Below are 19,374 nucleotides of genomic sequence, written 5' to 3'. Positions count from 1 at the left end.
CTGCAGGTATAGTGTGCACTGCAGTGTGGAACTCGCATGGCAACCAGTGTCATGATAACTCGCTGCATTATTTTTTGGACGTCCATGGACATAGCCCATGGACCTTGCAAGGAGCTCCATAAATAAGCCCACTAGGCAGACCATGAAACCATAGAACTGCACACCAGAAGCACCACACAGCTCAACAAAATGTCGTCCTCAAGATCCACCTATATTCCATGGAGTAAGCTGACAACAACTGTACCTCATGGAGTCCAAGTGCCTATGCGCTTTTGCGGTTCGTTGTGCAAGCTCATGAAGTCCACAGTTTTGGGGGACGACTTCGGGATGAGGTTCTTCATGTGCGACAACTATGAGTATGATCCACCCAAGCGTCACGGCAAGGAACGAGCTAAGGTACTAAAATATACTACCAGAGCTTCGCAATTCTCGACCAGTTACTGAGTACTAACATGATTTGGGGAAAGACTCCACCGTCTCTATGTGATTTCGTGCAGTGATTAGACACCGAGAAATCTCAGGAGGCAAAGGATAACATTGAGCGCGAAGCAAGGTGGGCTGCAGAAAGGTGATAACAAATGCTGCTTGAGGAATAGATGGAGGAGAAGCGCAAGAAAGACCAGGAAGATATCCGGAAGAGGATTGCAGAAGTGGAACGTCAGGAGGCGGAGGAAGGTGAAGCTGACAGGGAGAAGAAGCGAGAGAGAGTCCGCCGTGCAAAGAAAGCAGGGCCCGAAGCTATTAGGAAGGGAAAATATCCCCGGTGCACTCAGTAAAGCACGACCATGTAATCCTGGCAATTTAAATTCCCTAAGGCACGTTAGGTTTAGATGAAAACATGGTTACCGTGTTGCACGTGCCACTGCAGTTTGTTCTTTAAGTTCCATGTTCAGAGCAAAGGTCTCATGCGTTATTTGCCGTAGTAGTACAGACGCAATGACCCGTTGCTTTGTAATCGTTATCTTAATGAAATTCAGGAATTTATGGCTCGTGCCTAATTTGTTGTACTAATTGCAGTACATTCATAGTTCAAATTACGCCTACACGGTTTATAATACAAAAGAAATATGGTATGTTAAGACAGTGGAGGCTCACGTGGTACCTGCACCTATTCCTTTCCGTAACTGTGACTATGGTAAGCCATTGGAGGTTCACGTGGTTCGGTCGGCCTCATTGAATCGTGCATTGGATTCGACTATGAAGTGAAGTGACATAACGTGACGTTGAAAGGACGCTAATTACTGGCCCTGTCTGTCCTGCGCTGTTTCAAATGACACGAAAATAGTCTTATCATCTCGTGACCATTTAGTGGAGGCAGTCCTGCATTCTAAGACTATGGTCATGCTTTGTCTGGCGTGCGAGTGCAGCAGTGAGTGATCATGTCTGTGCTTAAAGTGCGAGGGCAGCAGTGTGGAGCACACTGATATTTTTTACCCTGTCGTGCATGGTCCAAAGAATCTAAATGATAGACTCTGGCGTGCTTGAACAGAATGATGTGGACGTGAAACTGTTGACGTGAAACGTCACTCACCATCCTAAATTATTGAATCCGCCGTGCTTCAACATAATAATGTTCAGGAGGACGTGACTCCGTCGCTGTTTCAAAGGACGATGCAGGCACTCCGGTGTCTATAAAAGCTGATGATGTGGTCGTCGAGAGTTAAGCAATTTAACTTGCACATATTTTCGGTTAGCCCGAACAAACCGTTATGGGCTCATCATCTAGGGCAGCTTTGCGTCGGGAAATGAAGGTGTTGTTAGGAGGCACTCCTAACGATCCAAATAGATGTATTACAGATTGCAAGGTGTGGCCAAAAGGTGTAGAGCCACCCTATTGCTATTGCCAGATGCGTTGTGTTCCCAACATATCTCGTGAGTACGAGACTTTTGGCCAGAGGTATTGGTCTTGTAAGAATATCGAGGAAGTCCAAAAAGCACAGGTATAGATATTTTTTTTCTTGAACATGTTTGTCAAGTGTTTGTTTCTATTTTTTCTAATTAATTTGTTTCATTTCCTGTTTATGAAAGAGCGATGTTGATAACACGCATACTCATTATTGTCATTTCCATAAGTGGATTGACATGTGGATCACTCATCGTGATCAGCAATATATGGCGTGGTTGAAGAAGGTGGATGATGATGTACGCAAGTGCGAGCGCGAGAAAGCAGAACGAGCGGGACGTGGAAACGATGCTGGCCGTGAATGAGGGATGTTGTACTGGTCCGTTTAATTCGGATCAAGCCTGCTATCCGAATAAGTTATGTTCCTTCTCGACCAATATGTTGCGTGTTTGTTTCGGAAGTCTCTTCTGACTTCCTTTGTATTGATTTTTATTGCGTCCTTTATATGTGTACTCCTTATGTTCTGGAGGTTGTTTTTCGTTTGTAATAAAACATATATCATCGGGCAATGAGAAATTATCATACTAGTACTCTGAAAAATACAATAAATTCGGTCAACTACCTGCACAATCGATCACCAGAACCAATACAGTTGCTAGACAATTTTTAGTTACACCGACGGACCGTCCGTCCCATAAGATTCGACAATCCGCCTGTTAAGATGTTCGGACATCGAAATCGAAAATTGAAGCTCATTAAAATATCTCATGAAAATATATTTTCACATTCTTCTAGAGTTAAATCTAATTTTTAGTAGTTTTCAAAAAGTATTTTCATAAGCTCTGCTATCTCTACTATCTTTTTGAAATATCTCTAAGCGTAAACAAAATAATTAAAGCACAGGGAGCCTAAAAAATAATTAGAGCTGGCAAAAAATATGTTTGGAAACTTTTATAAGTTCGATTTAGCTTTAAAAAATGGCGGGACGACCTTTCGCCATTTGAAACGGCGATAAGTACTGTACACTACAGTGCAGCTACAGCGTGCCTACAGCACGGCTATAGCCGACTGTAGCTCGGCGGTAGCGCCTTTTGCCAGTTTATCCGGCGGAAGGTAGCTACCGCCGGATGAACCGGCGGTAAGTTTGTTGGCCCACCTTACCGCCAGATCATCCGGCGGTAACAACGTTCCACCGGATAAACTGGCGGTAGGATGATATTTTGTAAAAAAAAATCGGCATATATTTTAGACAAATCGGAAAAAAAATATAAAAATTAAAAAATTCCTCAAACTAGTAGTGTGAAAGAACTCAATAAACAGATGTGGTAATGGGCCTTGCGATTCGGCCCAGATATGGATCAGAACATTCACCATTTCACTGGACTCGGATGTGGTGTACTGTGTGTGTGCCATCCTATATGGGCATGGCTGTATTTCTGTCCGACCTTCTCCCCCCGCTATCGAACCTCGGCTCGAACGACGGCTCACATCCAGCGGCGCTGCTCTCCCCGTCTCCGTACGGTCTCCTTTTCCCTACCCCGACGATCGCCGTCTCAGCCGCCTCCCACCTGTAGCGGAGGGAAGGTACGAAATCTCACCGCCGACCAACTCCTCCTTGGGCCACATTTGCTTACGCATCTCTCACTGGAGGCCCTTCCACCGTCGACGGCGAGGCTAGGGTTTGGGTTTAGAACGGTGCGGGCTTTCCTCCTCGACTCTCCGGTGATCTCTTAGTCTCCACGACGGAGGCAAGGGAGGGCGCCCGCTAAAATTTTGGTGTAGTTTAGGTTTAGTTGTGCTGGATTGTGGTCACACTCCTCATACCCTAGCCCAATTTGTACTGGGAGTTGGGGTTTGATATGTGCGCTGAATTTTGCAAACACTCCAAATTAAACAGCTGGATCAAATTGCTTTTGCAAATTGCAATTGGCACCACCAATTTTTGGTAGCGACTGGTGGGTCCCTAATGCAAACAACCCTTGATATTGGGAGTGAAAGGTTGCGTGCTTGCCTCTTCCAATATTCCCCACAGTTATAAAACATGTCCAGCTTAGAACTGATAATTGTTGTGTGCTTTTGTTTCTGCAGTGTATCGTTAACATACGGTGGTGATGGGCCCCGTGCCACCAGTGGGGAGCTCCAGCAGGTTCCCTGTGGCTGCAGGAGACCGGCTAAGCTCGCTTCCGGATGACCTTCACACCATCATGTCATTCATCCCGGTGCGACAGGCCGTGCAGACATGTGTGCTGTCACGGAGGTGGGAGCACCTCTGGTGCTCCATGCCATGTCTCAACATCAATCAACTGGAGTTCGACTTAGCAACCTCAAGGGCCAGTGGAGGTAGTCGGTTTGAGGAATTTGTCAACAACCTGTTGATGTTTCACAGTGCCTCATCGTTGGATATGTTCCGGCTTCATGTTACACACAGTTATGAGTCTAAAGTTGTAGAGTGATGGATCCGCCGTGGAATGAAATGCTGCCCTGCAATGATGGAGATATATGCCCCTTCTAGAAGGTATGGGTTACCTCATTTGGGTTCCAGTTCTTATCACCTCAGAAGGCTGCATCTTGTTAAGATTGTTCTGGATAAGAGTTTCCCGTGGCAGCTTTCTTCTGGCTGCCCTGTCCTGGAAGATTTGAAGCTTGATGGATGTCTTCTTGGTTGTCCAGAAATCACATCTTGCACTCTGAGGAACTTGATAGTCGCGGACTGTATGAATTACGGTGGTAATGTGCTGACCATCACAGCTCCAGCTCTTGTTTCTTTTTACCTGGTAATTACTGTTGGATGGAACTGGGATGTTGTTTTGGTGAACGAGATGCCAGCCCTTGTAAAAGCAACGGTTTGTTTGAAACAAGACAGGCAGTCTACGAGCAGCTCACCAAAAGAGCCATGCAAGCTTCTCCGCAATCTGATTAACGTGAAAGATTTAGAGCTATCAGGTTTAAAAACATTGGTACGTTTCTTCTGTTACACCTATGGTGTCATTTTAATTACTGATCGTTCTCTTGTATAACTCATTCATGAAGGGGACAAATGTTCCCTATATGTGGCAAAAAATCATCATGTACATATGGTACAAATAGACCAAATTAAATTGATACACTGCTATGCATCAAGAAGATAAACTCATCCCCTAAAATGAGAGGATAAACTCTACTGTTATTTTGTTCCTGTATTGCAGTCGATACTTCATGGGGAATCAGGAGATACTTTCCCAACATTTTCTAATCTCAGAACCTTGTTGTTCGATGTTTGTGATCTGAGTGATGACTTCCAGATGCTGGGATGCTTTCTGAACAACTCCCCAAGTTTAGAGAAGCTTACTCTGCAATACTGCAAGGTACTTTCATTTCTCTTGATCTACCATGTTTGATATCCTTGCTTCACTATCTTTCTGACAACTTGCACAAACACTGTTTACTGTCAAAAGCTCCCGGAAGGTTCCAAGAAAAGGAAAAGAATGGAAAATCCAAAGAGGATGTCTATAAAATGTCATGACGCACTAACTTTCCAGTGCCCAAGCTTGAAGTTGACAGAAATCAAGTATAAAGAAGACGATGTCCACCAGCTGTTTGGCCTTTTGTCTGGCATTTGGAGGAATCTACGGAAGACTACCATCATACTTACCAAAGCCTGAAGTATCAAATCCCAGTACCTTTTGCAATGCTTCTGACATCTAGTTCCTTTGAAATGTGGCATGACTTATGCCATGGTCCACTATCATATCAAGCACGTTGTTTGGGTTTTGGGGTTTCTCTAGATGTCGGATGGCACAGTGCTTACCTTCTAAGTACCTTTATTTTTTATCGATGAAACAGTTATGGGCCTATGACCTGATTTGTAGTGGCGACTGATGACTAATGGGCTGATGACCATTAGCAGATCTTATGAACAGATCTGAGTTACTTTGTTCGCCACATATATTAAGGATGAGCCTCTAAAGTGAGTAATATGTCATTGAAGATTGTTTGCAAATCATGTGACACAATTATTTTGCTAATTAAGCAACTACAGTATCTAATTTCCCTTTTTGAAAATTTTAAAATAAAAAAAAGAAAATGGCGCATAATTTTCGTTGAAAAGGAAAACCTTTTTTTAAAAAAGAGATATTGTTTTTGAAAGAAAAAGAGAGAGAGAGATATGGTAGCATTACGGACGGATTGACGGGCTACCAAACAGCAGTGCCACAGTAGCATTTGCAGCCCAGCCCGCCGAGCGCATGCACGTCAGTACGTTACGCACGCGCGTGCTGACTGCTGGCGAGGTGGTCAACAATCAGAGGGTTAGTTGGATTGGATCTTCACGCAGCGATCGTCGTCGTCATCCCATTCCGATTTCCAACCTCCTCCCGAGTTTATAAGATCTCCCAACCTCCAACACTTCATGGGGAATCAGGAGATACTTTCCCAACATTTTCTAATCTCAGAACCTTGTTGTTTGATGAATGTGATCTGAGTGATGACTTCCAGATGCTGGGATGCTTTCTGAACAACTCCCCAAGTTTATAGAAGCTTACTCTGCAATACTGCGAGGTACTTTCATTTCTCTTGATCTACCATGTTTGATATCCTTGCTTCACTATCTTTCTGACAACTTGCACAAACACTGTTTACTGTCACAAGCTCCCGGAAGGTTCCAAGAAAAGTCCAAAGAGGATGTCTATAAAATGTCATGATGCACTAACTTTCCAGTGCCCAAACTTGAAGTTGACCGAAATCAAGTATAAAGAAGACGATGTTCACCAGCTGTTTGGCCTTTTGTCTGGCATTTGGAGGAATCTACGGAAGACTACCATCATTCTTACCAAAGCCTCAAGGATCAAATCTCAGTACCCTTTTGCAATGCTTCTGACATCTAGTTCCTTTGAAATATGGCATGACTTATGCCATCTTCCACTATCATATCAAGCACGTTGTTTGGGTTTTGGGGTTTCTCTTGATGTCGGATGGCAACAGTGCTTACCTTCTAAGTGTTGGAAATATGCCCTAGAGGCAATCATAGAGATGATCATATTTCCTTGTATTCATGATTAATGAAGTGTTTCTTGAATATCCATGAAAGACAACTTGTATTGATTGACAATTATGTGAATTGTCTGTGAGACTCTTTACTTGTATGGTTATTCTAAAGCTGTTCCTAGTCGGAGTTCATGTGAGGACACACATGGATATTAGACTAGCACATGTACTAGTTGATGACTATATTTCACGAGTCATGGACATGTAGATGTCAAACTAATAATGTGGGCTCATGTGAGACATGAGTCTGAACTGACCCAACACGAGATGATGACTTCTCATTACACAATATGTACGCTGTGTCCTAAGACCTGAGATCGTCGTATGTACTCAAGATGTGAACCGACTTACTTAGGAGCCATCAAACGCTGCACCGTAATAGGGTAGTCATAAAGGTGGCTTTCGGGTCTGTCAAGAAGTATGCTGTGAGACATAGTCGGTCAAAATGGGATTTGCCCCTCTCTACAAGAGAGAGATATCTCTGGGCCCCTCGAGTGATTCGGATCAAGAAATGCATGGCCATGCTGGAGTTAAGAGTTAACTCAGGATTCCGAATCACAGGATCGAGAAAGTGCGGTTGGCTTGGAGCTAGATCAAATATCGTGAGGCAAAAGGAACAACATGTATATGATATTGTGGCGGCTCGTCTGATATGATCTTTGTGTGCGTATAGGAGTTGACATGTCTTGCTAGAGGCCACTGTCTACTATTGGGCCGAGTAAGAGTACTCGGGCCATGTCTATTCGCATGTGAGCCCATAGGGTCACACACTTAAAGAAAATAAGCCTGATAAGGATGAGATCCGAATTAGACTGGGCTTAGGTGCACTAATGGGCCTTTTCGGCCCAAAAGGGGGCACCCAAGGTGGGGCCCAAGGTAGCCCACCTAAGGGGCTATCCATCAACAGCAAAAGAAAAAAAGAGGCTAGCCTCTGGTTTGGAAACATTTTTTCTAGCTCATGTACCTTAATGTGAGCAAACATCAGGTTTGAAAATGCTTTCCCACACTTGCTTGAAACAACAGAGTCCACCATATCAAGGAGTTTCTTAAGCTGTGCATCACATTTCTGCTGGTTATTGGTCACATTGTCAAATAGTATGGCCCTATTTTTGCATTGCTTGAGCACATCCTGTGTACAAAAAACAGCACATGAATGTAAACTACATTCAAGGAATTAAGTAACATATGCATATATACCGCAGTTCAATTGTCATAGGAGATGATCTCTTTGGGTCGAATGCATTTTCTTGAAGAAATCTTGCATAGAATAAATTGGACATACATAAATGAAATATACCTGGAGATACTTTGGACAATTATCATCAGTAAGCATTTTCATCCAATTGTCCACCCCTATTCTGTCTCCATTTGTGAACACTAATATCAAGTGGTCAATGATTGTGTCACCTCCTGTGCCAGAAGCGACACCCGAAGGGTGAGCTTCTGGCGGTTAGCTTAACGTCAGTAGGCATTCTGGGAGCCGAGGAGCCGAGTGACGTGCCAGCGCTACTACTTGATTGAGTGCCATGGCCAAACGGTACTGCGAACTTGGAACGAGCATGAAGAGATTAACGAGACTTCTTTCTCTTTTCAGTTTTTTGGCGGAGAAAGCTCGAAGAGCTTCCCTTCATTCGTCAATTTCGTTCGCGACGCTCCGCGCCTTCTCTCGCAGATGGACCCTAAGGAACAAATCCTATCGGTAAGTTTTGAAATCTACATATTTTCCAAGAAAAAGAAAGCGGCGGAGCTGCTATAGACGCTTTGAGCTTTCAAGAAATGCTGGAAAAGAGCCAGTAACGCTACCTTTACTGTCTTTACATCTTGAGTCTTTTGATTGTTCTTAACGAACTCTGATCCGTTGTTGGCTCTGAAAGTGCATTTGCTAGTTCGAAAGAAGCTGAATCCGCGCTGAGCGATGAACCTCGCCAAATGCTCTTTTGGTCCATCTTTTACGAAGCGATTGCAGCGAAAAAAACAAAGCACTTCGCGCGACTCTAATAAAAACTAAGGGTCAGCTCTCTGCTCTATTTGAGCTTCGTAGACAGGTTTCCCAGCCGTTGCAAAGACTTTGCGAGAACGGTCAGGGGCGCGATTCGCCAAGCTAGGGCAAACAAAGCCGTCCCACTTTTACTTTTTCGTTATTTCGTAATCCCCAGGGTATGATACCCTTTAGCTTCACAGTGACAAGTCATTTTCTCACCCACAATCAATGTTTAGGAATTTTCCCGGCTCCCACTTTTGATACCCTTTAGCTTCACAGTGACAAGTCATTTTCTCACCCACAATCAATGTTTAGGAATTTTCCCGGCTCCCACTTTTCCACTTCTTCAAGGTCTCAGCTGGGCAAGGTAGCTGGGGCATCTCACTCTCCGCCGTTGTTCGGATCTTGACCGAGTCCAAGCTTCTCGCAGCTTTCAAGGTCTCGTCGCTTCGGTGAATCACTCATAGAGGATGGGAAAGGACCCAATCGCCTGCCTCTCTGCTCTGCGGGTGATACAAAGGGAAAACGAGTGGCAAAGGAGGAAGTCGGATGATTTGGATTCGGATAGGCTGTCGCCTGTTTTGAGAAGAGGGCATTGCTAGGATGGTTTGATCGAGGGTCACGACTAGACTAGACCCACACATCCTAGCAACGAGGAAGGCAAGGGAAAATGGACGGAGATTGGTCAGTCAAAAAACATTTTAATTGCCTTGATTGTTTTCTCATCTTCACGAGAAAACCGAGATGTAGCTGAAACTACCATAAGAATTGCATGCATCCCATCTCTAGCCATGTCCATGCACTTTATGATATCTTCACGAGAGTCTTCAATTTTCCTCTCCATGTTAAATAATCCTACGATTCGGTAAAGAAATATATAGGTTTTGGATAAGTAATAGCAGATGTGATGTAGTACAATAAGTATAATATTAGTGGAAGCCAGCTGCTTTCATCACCAAATACAAACTTACACGACCTTGGCACACATGACCAAACAACCTTACACGACCAAACCCAACCTTACCAAACTTGACAGAATTACTGTAAGTAATCGTAGCATATTTGATAATTTGAATTACATCGGCTTCCAAACTTTTTCTGAAAAGAACATTGTTTTCCCAAGATAACCAAGAGAATGAAATTTATGCTTGATGTTAAGCTGAATCATATCCTAGCCTTGTACAGAAGGCGGTGCACCATGGTCTATCCAAGTACAAATAATAAATAATTTCTATATTTATTATTAACAAGTAGATTGACAGCTAGCACAACGATTTCTTCTAGAATAATGGGAAGATACTATTTCCAGCTGCTGTTACTGGAAAGTCGCTGCTAGTAGTTTAAGGGTTGCATAAAAGTTATTCTGATTAGTACAATATTGATTTGATTTAAAAAGGCATCATGCTTAGTTATTTGAGATAAATTGATCATCAAAATAAATTGGAAAGGAAACCTCTGATGTTACTTTTGTAACCATTCAATTGATCTTTGTGAGGATGTAATAGGCAATTAAAACGTACTACACATTGGATGACACAAAAAGGTCGGAGCCTTATTTCCTTTGTCTTAAAGGAATAAATATTTGAGTGGCGAACATAAATTAAGGTCAGCAACCAGATTTTTCCTACTGCACTCCGCACATAATTAGCTACAAGATCTGTATCAATAAAGAAAATGTTGTATCAATAATTAGATACAAGATCTGTATCAATAAAGAAGATCTGTAGCAATTTCAGATCATTACATATGGCCATGTTGAAAACGTGAAACCTAATGACCAAATTGAAGTGCATTGCCCATAACAACATAACAGAGGGCGAAAGCAGGGTGACTGCCAGCAACCTTAATTAACTTGTTAATTACTAGCTATGATCAAATAGCCGCAACATCCCCGTGTATTGAAGAGGACTGCAAAATAATGCAATAGAAGTAAAACAATACACGGAGATCATATTACAAGAACGCTATTGGTGCTAATGAAAAAGAGGATGAATAGGCAATTAAAACGTACAACACGTTGGATGACACAAAAAAAGGTCGGAACCTTATTTCCTTTGTCTTAAAGGAAAAAATATTTGAGTGGCGAACATAAATTAAGGTCAGCAACCAGATTTTCCTACTGCACTCCGCACATAATGACCAAATTGAAGAGAATTGCCCATAACAACATAACAGAGGGCAAAAGCAGGGTGACTGCCAGCAACCTTAATTAACTTGTTACTTACTAGCATGGTCAAATAGCCGTAACATCCCCGTTTATTAAAGAACACTGTAAAATAATGCAATAGAAGTAAAACAATACATGGAGATCAGACTACAAGAACGCTATTGGTGATAAAGAAAAGGACAGCAATGAAGATATAACAACAGAAGACGAGAAAATACTCTTGAAGTGAATCGTGTAGAGCAGTAACAAAAAAAAACATGAAACTTACCGGGCGTGTCGATGACATTTACGGTGCGGGTCGCACATCCATCACGGATCATCGTGCTTTCCATCTGGCAAGTCTCCGTGACGCTGCCGTAGGAGTACTCCGAGGCAAACGCCTTCCGCCCGAGTATGCTGTTCGCGGTAGCGCTCTTACCGGAGCCCACCTTCCCAACCAGGACGAGAGTAACATCCGCGGGGCACGCGGGGCGCGGCACCCAGCAGTCGCCAGCGTCGCAGCTGTCTCCGCCGCCGCCCATCGTTGCCGTACGTCGACCGGACCGGCGAGCCCGTGCCTCAGCCGGCAACTGCCGCCTGCCGATAGTTGAGCATCGAGAACATACACCAGATTACGCCGATCGTCAGTTCGTCGCGGCCGAAGAGAAAGAAAGGTCTGAATGGCTGATCTTGTGGGAAGTTCAGCTTGCTTGGCAGAATAGGAATAGCAGCAGCGAAGATCAAGCAGATCTCCAGATGGAAATAACACTAGCAGAGCCGGTCAGCCGGAACAGGAGAAAAACAAGAACTACTGGATCGGAGGTTAGTGGTGGTGGCGCCTCGTGCGGCTGAACCGATTTGCGTTGCTTACCTTTGCGGAGGAACGTAGCGAAGCTGCATGCAAGAACAGGAGGCAGCGCGCTCTGACGGTGATGGGTGGAGATGGGAGTTGTAGCACACTAGCACTAGCAGGCAATAGTATCAGCCCAGCACCACTGCAAGTACTGCAACAGCAAGAATTCCAAGAGCCAGCCGAGGGAGGAAGAAGCCAAGAAGGTCAGTGCGGGTTAAATGCAGGCGGGGAGAAGACGAGGAGGCGACCGGCCGAGCCGAACGGGCGGCGGCACCGGCAGAGGGCGGGCCGTGCCGCTTCGTATTCTGCTGATCTGCTATGACCCCGGAAGCCCAGAAAATGTGAGATGGGCTGGGCTGGGCTCGTGGACCTTACAGTCCGGCCCACGCAGAGTCGGGATCGTTCGTGCCTCCATCCATCGGCGCCTATCCCCATAAAAAAAAATTAATCGGCGCCTATCCCTCTATTCTGCGGCCCTCTCAAAAAAAAAACCCCCCCCTCCATTCTGCGGCGGGCGGCGGCGCACCTCCCGTCCACGACCACGAGAGAGGAGGGCTGCGCGCGACACGGTACCGAGGTCCTCCACCGCCTCCCTCCCGTGCCCACCCCACCGATTTCCCTGATCGCGGATCCGTGGCGTCGTTGATCGATCCTGCGCGGCGGCTTCGCGATCCGGCCCTAGCTAGCCATGGCTCCGAAGCGTTCTAGAGGTATTTGCCCGTACAACCCTACCGTACTCCACACAGATCGATGAGTTTTCCCAATGTCGCCAGAATTAGTTGTCTACTAATGGAAGCTGCAGTATCATGATAACGCTCCGAATCAACGCTTAGTACTTAGATAATCTTTCTGGTGCGCGTTGGTACTGAGTATTCTGTGTTCCTGCAGAGATGCTGGCCTCAAAGTCGGCTATGCGATTGCGAAGCTCCGGCAGGTGCCTTCCTGCCATCGCCGAGGACAGGCTGAGCTCGCTGCAGGACTGCATCCTCCACTGCATCATGTCGTTCCTCACGGCGCGGCAAGCCGTGCGGACGTGCGTGCTGTCGCGGAGGTGGAGCAACCTCTGGCGCTCTATGCCCTGCCTCGACATCGATCAGCGGGAGTTCGACGCGGCGGCACCGGGGGCTTCTAGATATAGGTTCGTGGAATTCGTCGATAGGCTGCTGATGCTCCACGACGCATCGTCACTGGACAAGTTCCGGTGTCATGTCAATCACGGATGCGAGTTTAAAGTCGTCGACCCATGGATCCGCCATGGCATCAGGTGCAGCCCTGCGGTGATGGAGGTCTCGTCGTCTTCCAGGCGGAGCCATGTTGATTCCTGGGTATTCCCAGGAATACCCAACTTTTTCTAGCAAAAGTTTAGTGTATATCAAGTAAAACCATGAGTATAAATTATTTTGGGCCAAATACTTCATTTCTTGGGTTCGAATTCAATCGAAAGCATAATCCTAGTCTCCCAGTTTCTTCAAGCCAGCCCACTGCCACTCCAAACCACATCAAGGGGTGCAGCGTGTCTCTCACTCAACCCCCAAGTTTCACGGAGCCCTTCCCTAAAATTGATTTGAGCCAGCGTGAGCGACCATCGACCATCGGTGGAGCGCGGCAACAAGGGCCAGAGCCAGAGCCAGAGCGGCGGGAGCACCCTACATGGCTATGCCATATGGCCAAAGCTTGAATTGTGAGCGTTGGCATCAGCAAGGGGTAGCTGGTGGTGGCATGGCAGCCGGCAGGCCAACAGAGGGGGCCGGCTGCCAAGAGCTTAGGGCTGAGCCCCTTGAGAGCTGCTGCGCAGCGCAACAGTGTTTGCACAAGGGGGCCAGGGCAAATGATGGAGTATCAACATAGTAAAATTTCATTTTTCTAGCTTAATTTTTTTAGTTAGTATTTGCATCGTTACTGCATATTGTAGAGCTCTATAAATTGAAGAAGAAATCAATTGATGAACTTTAAGAGCCCAAAACATGGGTAGCCTCTATAATGATCAATCGAGTATTTTGTTTGGAAGCGGGAATACCCAACTTCAAAATCCTGCCTCCGCCACTGCCTGGCTGGAAGATCTGCAGCTCGAGAGGTGTCTTCTTGATTCGCCGGAAATCACGTCTCACACCCTGAAGAGCTTAATAGTCACTGATTGTACAAGTTACTATGATACTGTGCTGGCGATCACAGCTCCAGCTCTGGCTTCTTTCCACCTGGCAGTTACTACTAGTAGATCTAACTGGAGGGACATTATAGTGAATGAGATGCCTTCCATTGTCAAAGCATCGATTCGTTCAGAATCTCCTGTTGCGTTGTGCAAGCTTCTTTGCAGCCTAGTTCACGTGGGAACGTTAGAACTCTATGGTTCAAAAACATTGGTAAGTTTCTTCCATCCCGCTGTTTGTCAATTTCTCGTCCCATTTTAAATATCATTCATTCTTATACTAAGCAGTGTATGGAGTTTATTTGCTGTGCCTGTACAGGTGTACAGTACATTCATCAATGGAAATTGATGTGTCCTCTCTGTTCTTAGAGTTAGCATGTATAACTGAACTATATTTCAATATTAATCATTCTCACTATATTGATCCATGTACATTCCTAAACTGTAGGTAGACTTGCATAGTAGCTAATCAAAGTAAAGTGCTGTTCCGTACGATCTAAGATTTTATTTTTGATATATGTTTAATAATTTCTATGCTAAGAGTTACTAACATATACTATATAACTGATACAGACCAAACTGATAAATTGTTATGCATTTAGAGGTAAACTGACGCTGTTGTTTTGATTCCTTTGTTTCAGTCAACACTTCACAAGGGAGAGGGACCAGATGCTTTCCCAACATTTTATAATCTCAAAACCTTTCTGTTCGACGGGTGTAATTTGAATGATGACTTCAATGTATTGGAATGCTTTCTGAATAATGCCCCTAGCTTGGAGAAGCTTACTCTACACCACCGCGAGGTAATTCTCGTTTTTCTTGGTCCACCATGTTTCATTTTCTTGATTCAATACCCTTCTTACGATTTGCATGATTATTTTTTGTTGCCAAAAGCTTCCAGGACATTATCGGAAAAGGAAAAGAATGGCACATGAACATCCAGTGCAGAAATCTTCGGCATGTCTGGACAAACTAACTTTGCAGTGTGCAAAATTGAACTGGACTGAAATTAAGAACAAATTATCTGGCATTTGGAGCAACCTACAGAATTGTAACATCACGGTGAACAAAGTTTGAAGATTCTAGTAGCATAGGTTCCCTTCTTGGAATACTTATTTCATCTTCTGTTGGGGCTCAGTCCTAGTATACTCTAGCCTACCCGCTTGCGTCATATTTCTAGATGGTGAAATTGCACGGCGCATTTGACAACTCAACTAGCCTGGAAATTTATTGGCAGAAATAAGTCCATACACTACCGGACACAGGCTGTTTGAAGGCCTAGATACACACGGCAAAAAATTTGCCGTGTGTAACAAACAGTTCTGTCGTGGTGTGCAAATCCACAGCCGAGTGGTATAGTGCACCCGCATAAACCCAGAGGTGAGTACTCGGGGGTTAGCTAGGGTTAGTTCGATCTTGGTGGAAGAACACGATGAACACAGCTGGTTTAGAGTGGTTCGGGCCGCCGGAGCGTAATACCCTACGTCTACTGTGTGTTGTATTGCTTGTGTTCCCTTAGTCCCGAGAGAGTCTGAGAGAGCTTTGGCGTGTCTAGTGCTGAGTCCAGAGTGAGTCTGAGAATCTATAGCGAGCGCCTCCCTTTTATATCTCAAGGGAGGCGCGTACATGGCCGTTGGGTCCCCGACAGGTGGGCCCAATCGATGTAGTATAAAATAACTTACTGTTCATACATTATCGCATTGCAGGCAAAGGAGATCTTATTCCTGGATTTCCTTACTCTACTTCTTGGAATCCTCCGTCCTGCATACCCATGCTCTGTCTTGTCGAAACGGCGCCAGGGTGTAGCTTGCGGCGTTGCCTGCAGCGTAGCTGAACGGGCCATGTAGCTTGCGGCGTAGGCGGTATGATGGAAAAGTGTCGTGCCATCGTATCCATTTAATGCGGCAGACGGGCTCTGCGCCGATGCGGCACATGCAGCTGTACTGTGTACCTCGGTAATATGCGGTCTACAATGAGGCCTGATAAAGGCTGCCCCGCGTGCCGCAGCGGCAGAGCACGCCTCAACCACCCGCATTGAATGCGGTGGGTGTGCGAGTCTTCCAGCGGAAGACCCGCGCCCACGCCCGCGCCTGCGGGACACGTGGCGGTTCCGGACCCCCCCCGGTGGTATGTTGGTTCTACGCGCGTGGGAGGTCTGGATGGACGCGGGAGGTCCCGGACCCCTATGGGGGGTCCGCGCCCTCGGCTGTTGGCTCGGAGCTTCCCCTCCTCTGCGACACGTGGCGTCTCCGGACCCGTCCCACAGCGGGGAGCAGGTCCGGGGCCATTGGCCCGGTGAGGTAAGAGTCTGACCCGTGGGGCCCGGCTGCTCCGCCTCTTATGGCGTAGTTACGGATGACTACACGAGTCCTACCTTGCTGCAGTAGGAGTGGGTATCCCTGCTACAGGGTACCGACAAACTCACGGCATAGATCGACCGGCAAATAGGACCTTTGCCATGTGTCCTTTATCGGATACTCGGCAAACCTTTTGCCGTGTGTCTTTCCCAGCTCACGAAAAAAAGCGGCCATCTCAAGACCGCATACCACGTGGCATATTTGCCGTGTGTTGTAACTGACACTCGGCAAAGATTTTCGAAAAATATATAAAAAAGCAACGACGCGCGCTTGACCTTCACCCTCACGTCACCGCCGCTACAGCTGCCACCACCACCACCACGCCGCCGCCGCCGCCTCCCCTTGACCGCTGCCACGCTTGTCGCCGTGGCTGCTGTGCAGGCCGGCCGCGCGCCCCCTTGCCGCCTCTGCTGTGCACCCTCGCCATGGCCGCTGCGCGGACTGGCGACGCGCCCCCTAGCCGCTCTGCCTCCGCACGGCTGGGCCGCCGACGTGCGTCGCCCCCGCACGCCGCCGCTGGGCACTCGCGCGTCGCCGCTTCGCCCGTGCACGTCGCCCCGGCATGCCGCCGCTCAGCACCCGCGTGTCACCCCTGCGAGCCGCTGCTGCTCCTCTTTCGCTCGCACGCTGCCGCGCTGTGTGCCGCCTCGCTAGTTGGCCGCGGCCACCGCTCCTCGCCCCGCCGCCCCTCCTCACCGGTCAATCTATTCCGGTGAGGGGTGAGCGGAGGGGGCAGGAGAGGAGCCGCGAGAGGGAGAGGGCCGGGGAGGGAGGTGGTCGGGGAGGAGCTCTCTCCGGCCTGGGGCTCGAAGCCGCCGGTTCCGTCGCCGTCGTCGAGAGAGAGAGAGAAGAGGAAGAGGCCGGCGGAATAAGAGGCTGCCTGGGAGAGATGACTTTTTTTTATGAGCAACGCCTGGGAGAGATGACTTGCGAGAGAGAGGAGGGGGGAATCCGGCTCATGAAGTCTGGACCAATGGGAGAGCTGCATTTTAAAGACTTGGATTGATGATGTGGCGTGTTTCTTTAACTGACTTCTAATGCATTTTAATACAAGCAAATGAGTTCAAATGAAAAAGTTGTAAACTACAAAGTTTTAGATCTCGTCGAGCTCTACAACTTTGGTATAAAACTTATTTACATCCGAAGCCATTTAGAAGTTCTAAAATTTATAATTTCAAATTAGATAACTTATAATGAGATTTTGGAGTATTAAACAATCTCAAATATAAAAGTTGAAAATACAAAATTTTATATTTTGTCAAGTTGTACGACTTTAGTATAAATTTTCTTCATATGAGTTCATATAAAAAAGTTTGTGTTCAAAAAATGCATTCACTAACTCTCTCACATACAAGCACACATATACTTCTTGTGAGATGTTTTGATTTTGTAAATGTCGTTATGACAAAATGTACTAAATCTTCTCAACTTTTTATCACAGCCTCCACATGTGATGCCATCATATCATGACAAATCTCATAATTTTCAGACTTTATTTGCATTTTTTAGAATTTAAAAATCATTCGGACACATGTTAGTTGTCAAATTTCTTGAACAAGATATTCGAAATTTCTTTTAATTTCATGAGTAAGACCTCAAACTGGGTTAAATAACATGAATATAATTTTTCTACTCATTGTATTCCATTATTTGAATCAATTGCATTTCAAATTTGACTTAATTTAAAAATTGTATGAAATGTACTTAATAAATTAAATATAGCAAACAAATATAAAAATGTACCAAATTTTAATATGGAGTAACACATGTTGTATGTGGAGAGTAGAAATTTTTTTGAGGTTGAAAGTGGAAAAAAGTTTAATTCTTTGCCGAGTGTAAAAAAAACACTCGGCGAATCATAATCTTTGCCGAGTGCCAAAAATAATACACTCGGCAAAGAAATCTTTGCCGAGTGTAAAAAAATACACTCGGCAAATATTTATCTTTGCCGAGTGCCAAAAATAGTACACTCAGCAAAGGACTGTTTGCCAAGTGTATTTATTTTGCCGAGTGTTTTTTGTGGGACACTCGGCAAAGACCTTATTTGCCGAGGGCCCGAAACAATACACTCGGCAAAGGTTGAGCACTCGGCAAACTTCAAGTTTCCCGTAGTGATATTTTGTTCTGAAAAATGTATATGTTGCATGTAAAGCGAATTCTCATTCCGTAGAACTTTAGACCTGATGTCAAGCTAGGAGCTAGAGTTACGCCACAGCTTTTATTAGTACGGCGTAATAAGCATGGAAGATCGCAAAAGTTTCATCACAACTATTAGCTAGCGTGGTCATGTGGATTATAAGTATAATTATTTAGAAATCGCATAGGTACCGTAAGTTTTTTTAAAAAAAAACATGTATAAACTATTTAAAGAATCATGTTTTTTTTCTAGGAAAGTTGAAAGGATCATGGTTTGCCAATCTTTTGTTTTCAAACATGTCCTCTCTGATCCATCACCATAACCTACACACCCTAACACGTCACGTTACAAATCTCACTCTCACACTTCGTCACGCCATCAGACCATGTGTGGTGTTGCAGCAGTGGCGTGACCTGTGGCGCTCCGCGCCGTGCCTCGACGTGTACTCCGGCGCAGAGCTGCCACCACCGGTCCTCTGCAAGAGACGATGGGTGAAGCTAAGCTTGAGGATTTCATACTTCTAGACCTGTGTATTAGAGAGCTCTTACATGATCCCCAAGAGTTGTCGAATGCGTATACATACAAATAGACGACTAGAACTGAAATAATAGGAATGAGCAATTTCACCCAAGAAAAAACCTGTGTCCACAGTTCCACACCAACAAAGAACCAATGACGGGGTTGGAGAAACAATAGAGAAAGAGGGTGCTTGGAGGGAGAAATTTCAATATTTGACATCGAATACGCGCGCCTCACTTGTTTTGATATTGAATTCGAAAACCTTTAAAAATATGCCACTGAACGTGTGAATTTTTTCAAAAAAGGGATTTCGCCTCCATTTTTCGATTTCGCGAATTTCTTTTTTGTTTTCCTTTTACAGACCCCCAAA

At 45.5% G+C, this 19,374-nt stretch overlaps 4 protein-coding genes across 4 annotated transcripts; 3 read left to right on the top strand and 1 right to left on the bottom strand.

Moving 5' to 3' along the window:
* The first annotated feature begins 3,294 nt into the window (after window positions 1-3,294).
* LOC120682784 lies at window positions 3,295-5,822 on the top strand. Its single transcript, XM_039964796.1, has 4 exons — window positions 3,295-3,427; window positions 3,932-4,800; window positions 5,029-5,187; window positions 5,278-5,822. The coding sequence occupies exons 2-4, from the start codon at window positions 4,312-4,314 to the stop codon at window positions 5,482-5,484; spliced, it is 855 nt and encodes a 284-aa protein (XP_039820730.1). The 5' UTR covers window positions 3,295-3,427; window positions 3,932-4,311; the 3' UTR covers window positions 5,485-5,822.
* Window positions 5,823-6,385: 563 nt separating this feature from the next.
* LOC120681145 (immune-associated nucleotide-binding protein 7-like) lies at window positions 6,386-11,534 on the bottom strand. Its single transcript, XM_039962678.1, has 5 exons — window positions 11,282-11,534; window positions 9,538-9,701; window positions 8,163-8,273; window positions 7,810-7,994; window positions 6,386-6,506 (listed from the first exon to the last, which is right to left on the bottom strand). Exons 1-5 carry the CDS (start codon window positions 11,532-11,534, stop codon window positions 6,386-6,388), a joined length of 834 nt encoding a protein of 277 aa, XP_039818612.1.
* Window positions 11,535-12,332: 798 nt separating this feature from the next.
* Window positions 12,333-13,257, top strand: LOC120683414 (F-box/LRR-repeat protein At3g58930-like). The gene is made up of 2 exons (XM_039965493.1): window positions 12,333-12,555; window positions 12,734-13,257. The coding sequence occupies exons 1-2, from the start codon at window positions 12,534-12,536 to the stop codon at window positions 13,198-13,200; spliced, it is 489 nt and encodes a 162-aa protein (XP_039821427.1). The 5' UTR covers window positions 12,333-12,533; the 3' UTR covers window positions 13,201-13,257.
* A 452-nt stretch (window positions 13,258-13,709) lies between these two features.
* LOC120683166 lies at window positions 13,710-15,162 on the top strand. The gene is made up of 3 exons (XM_039965194.1): window positions 13,710-14,205; window positions 14,633-14,794; window positions 14,886-15,162. The coding sequence occupies exons 1-3, from the start codon at window positions 13,810-13,812 to the stop codon at window positions 15,066-15,068; spliced, it is 741 nt and encodes a 246-aa protein (XP_039821128.1). The 5' UTR covers window positions 13,710-13,809; the 3' UTR covers window positions 15,069-15,162.
* Window positions 15,163-19,374: the final 4,212 nt, after the last annotated feature.

Source organism: Panicum virgatum, chromosome 7N, assembly GCF_016808335.1.
Source record: "Panicum virgatum strain AP13 chromosome 7N, P.virgatum_v5, whole genome shotgun sequence".
Lineage (NCBI taxonomy): Eukaryota > Viridiplantae > Streptophyta > Magnoliopsida > Poales > Poaceae > Panicum > Panicum virgatum.
Note: the sequence above shows the minus strand (reverse complement) of the source record. Positions and strands in the feature narration are given on the sequence as shown.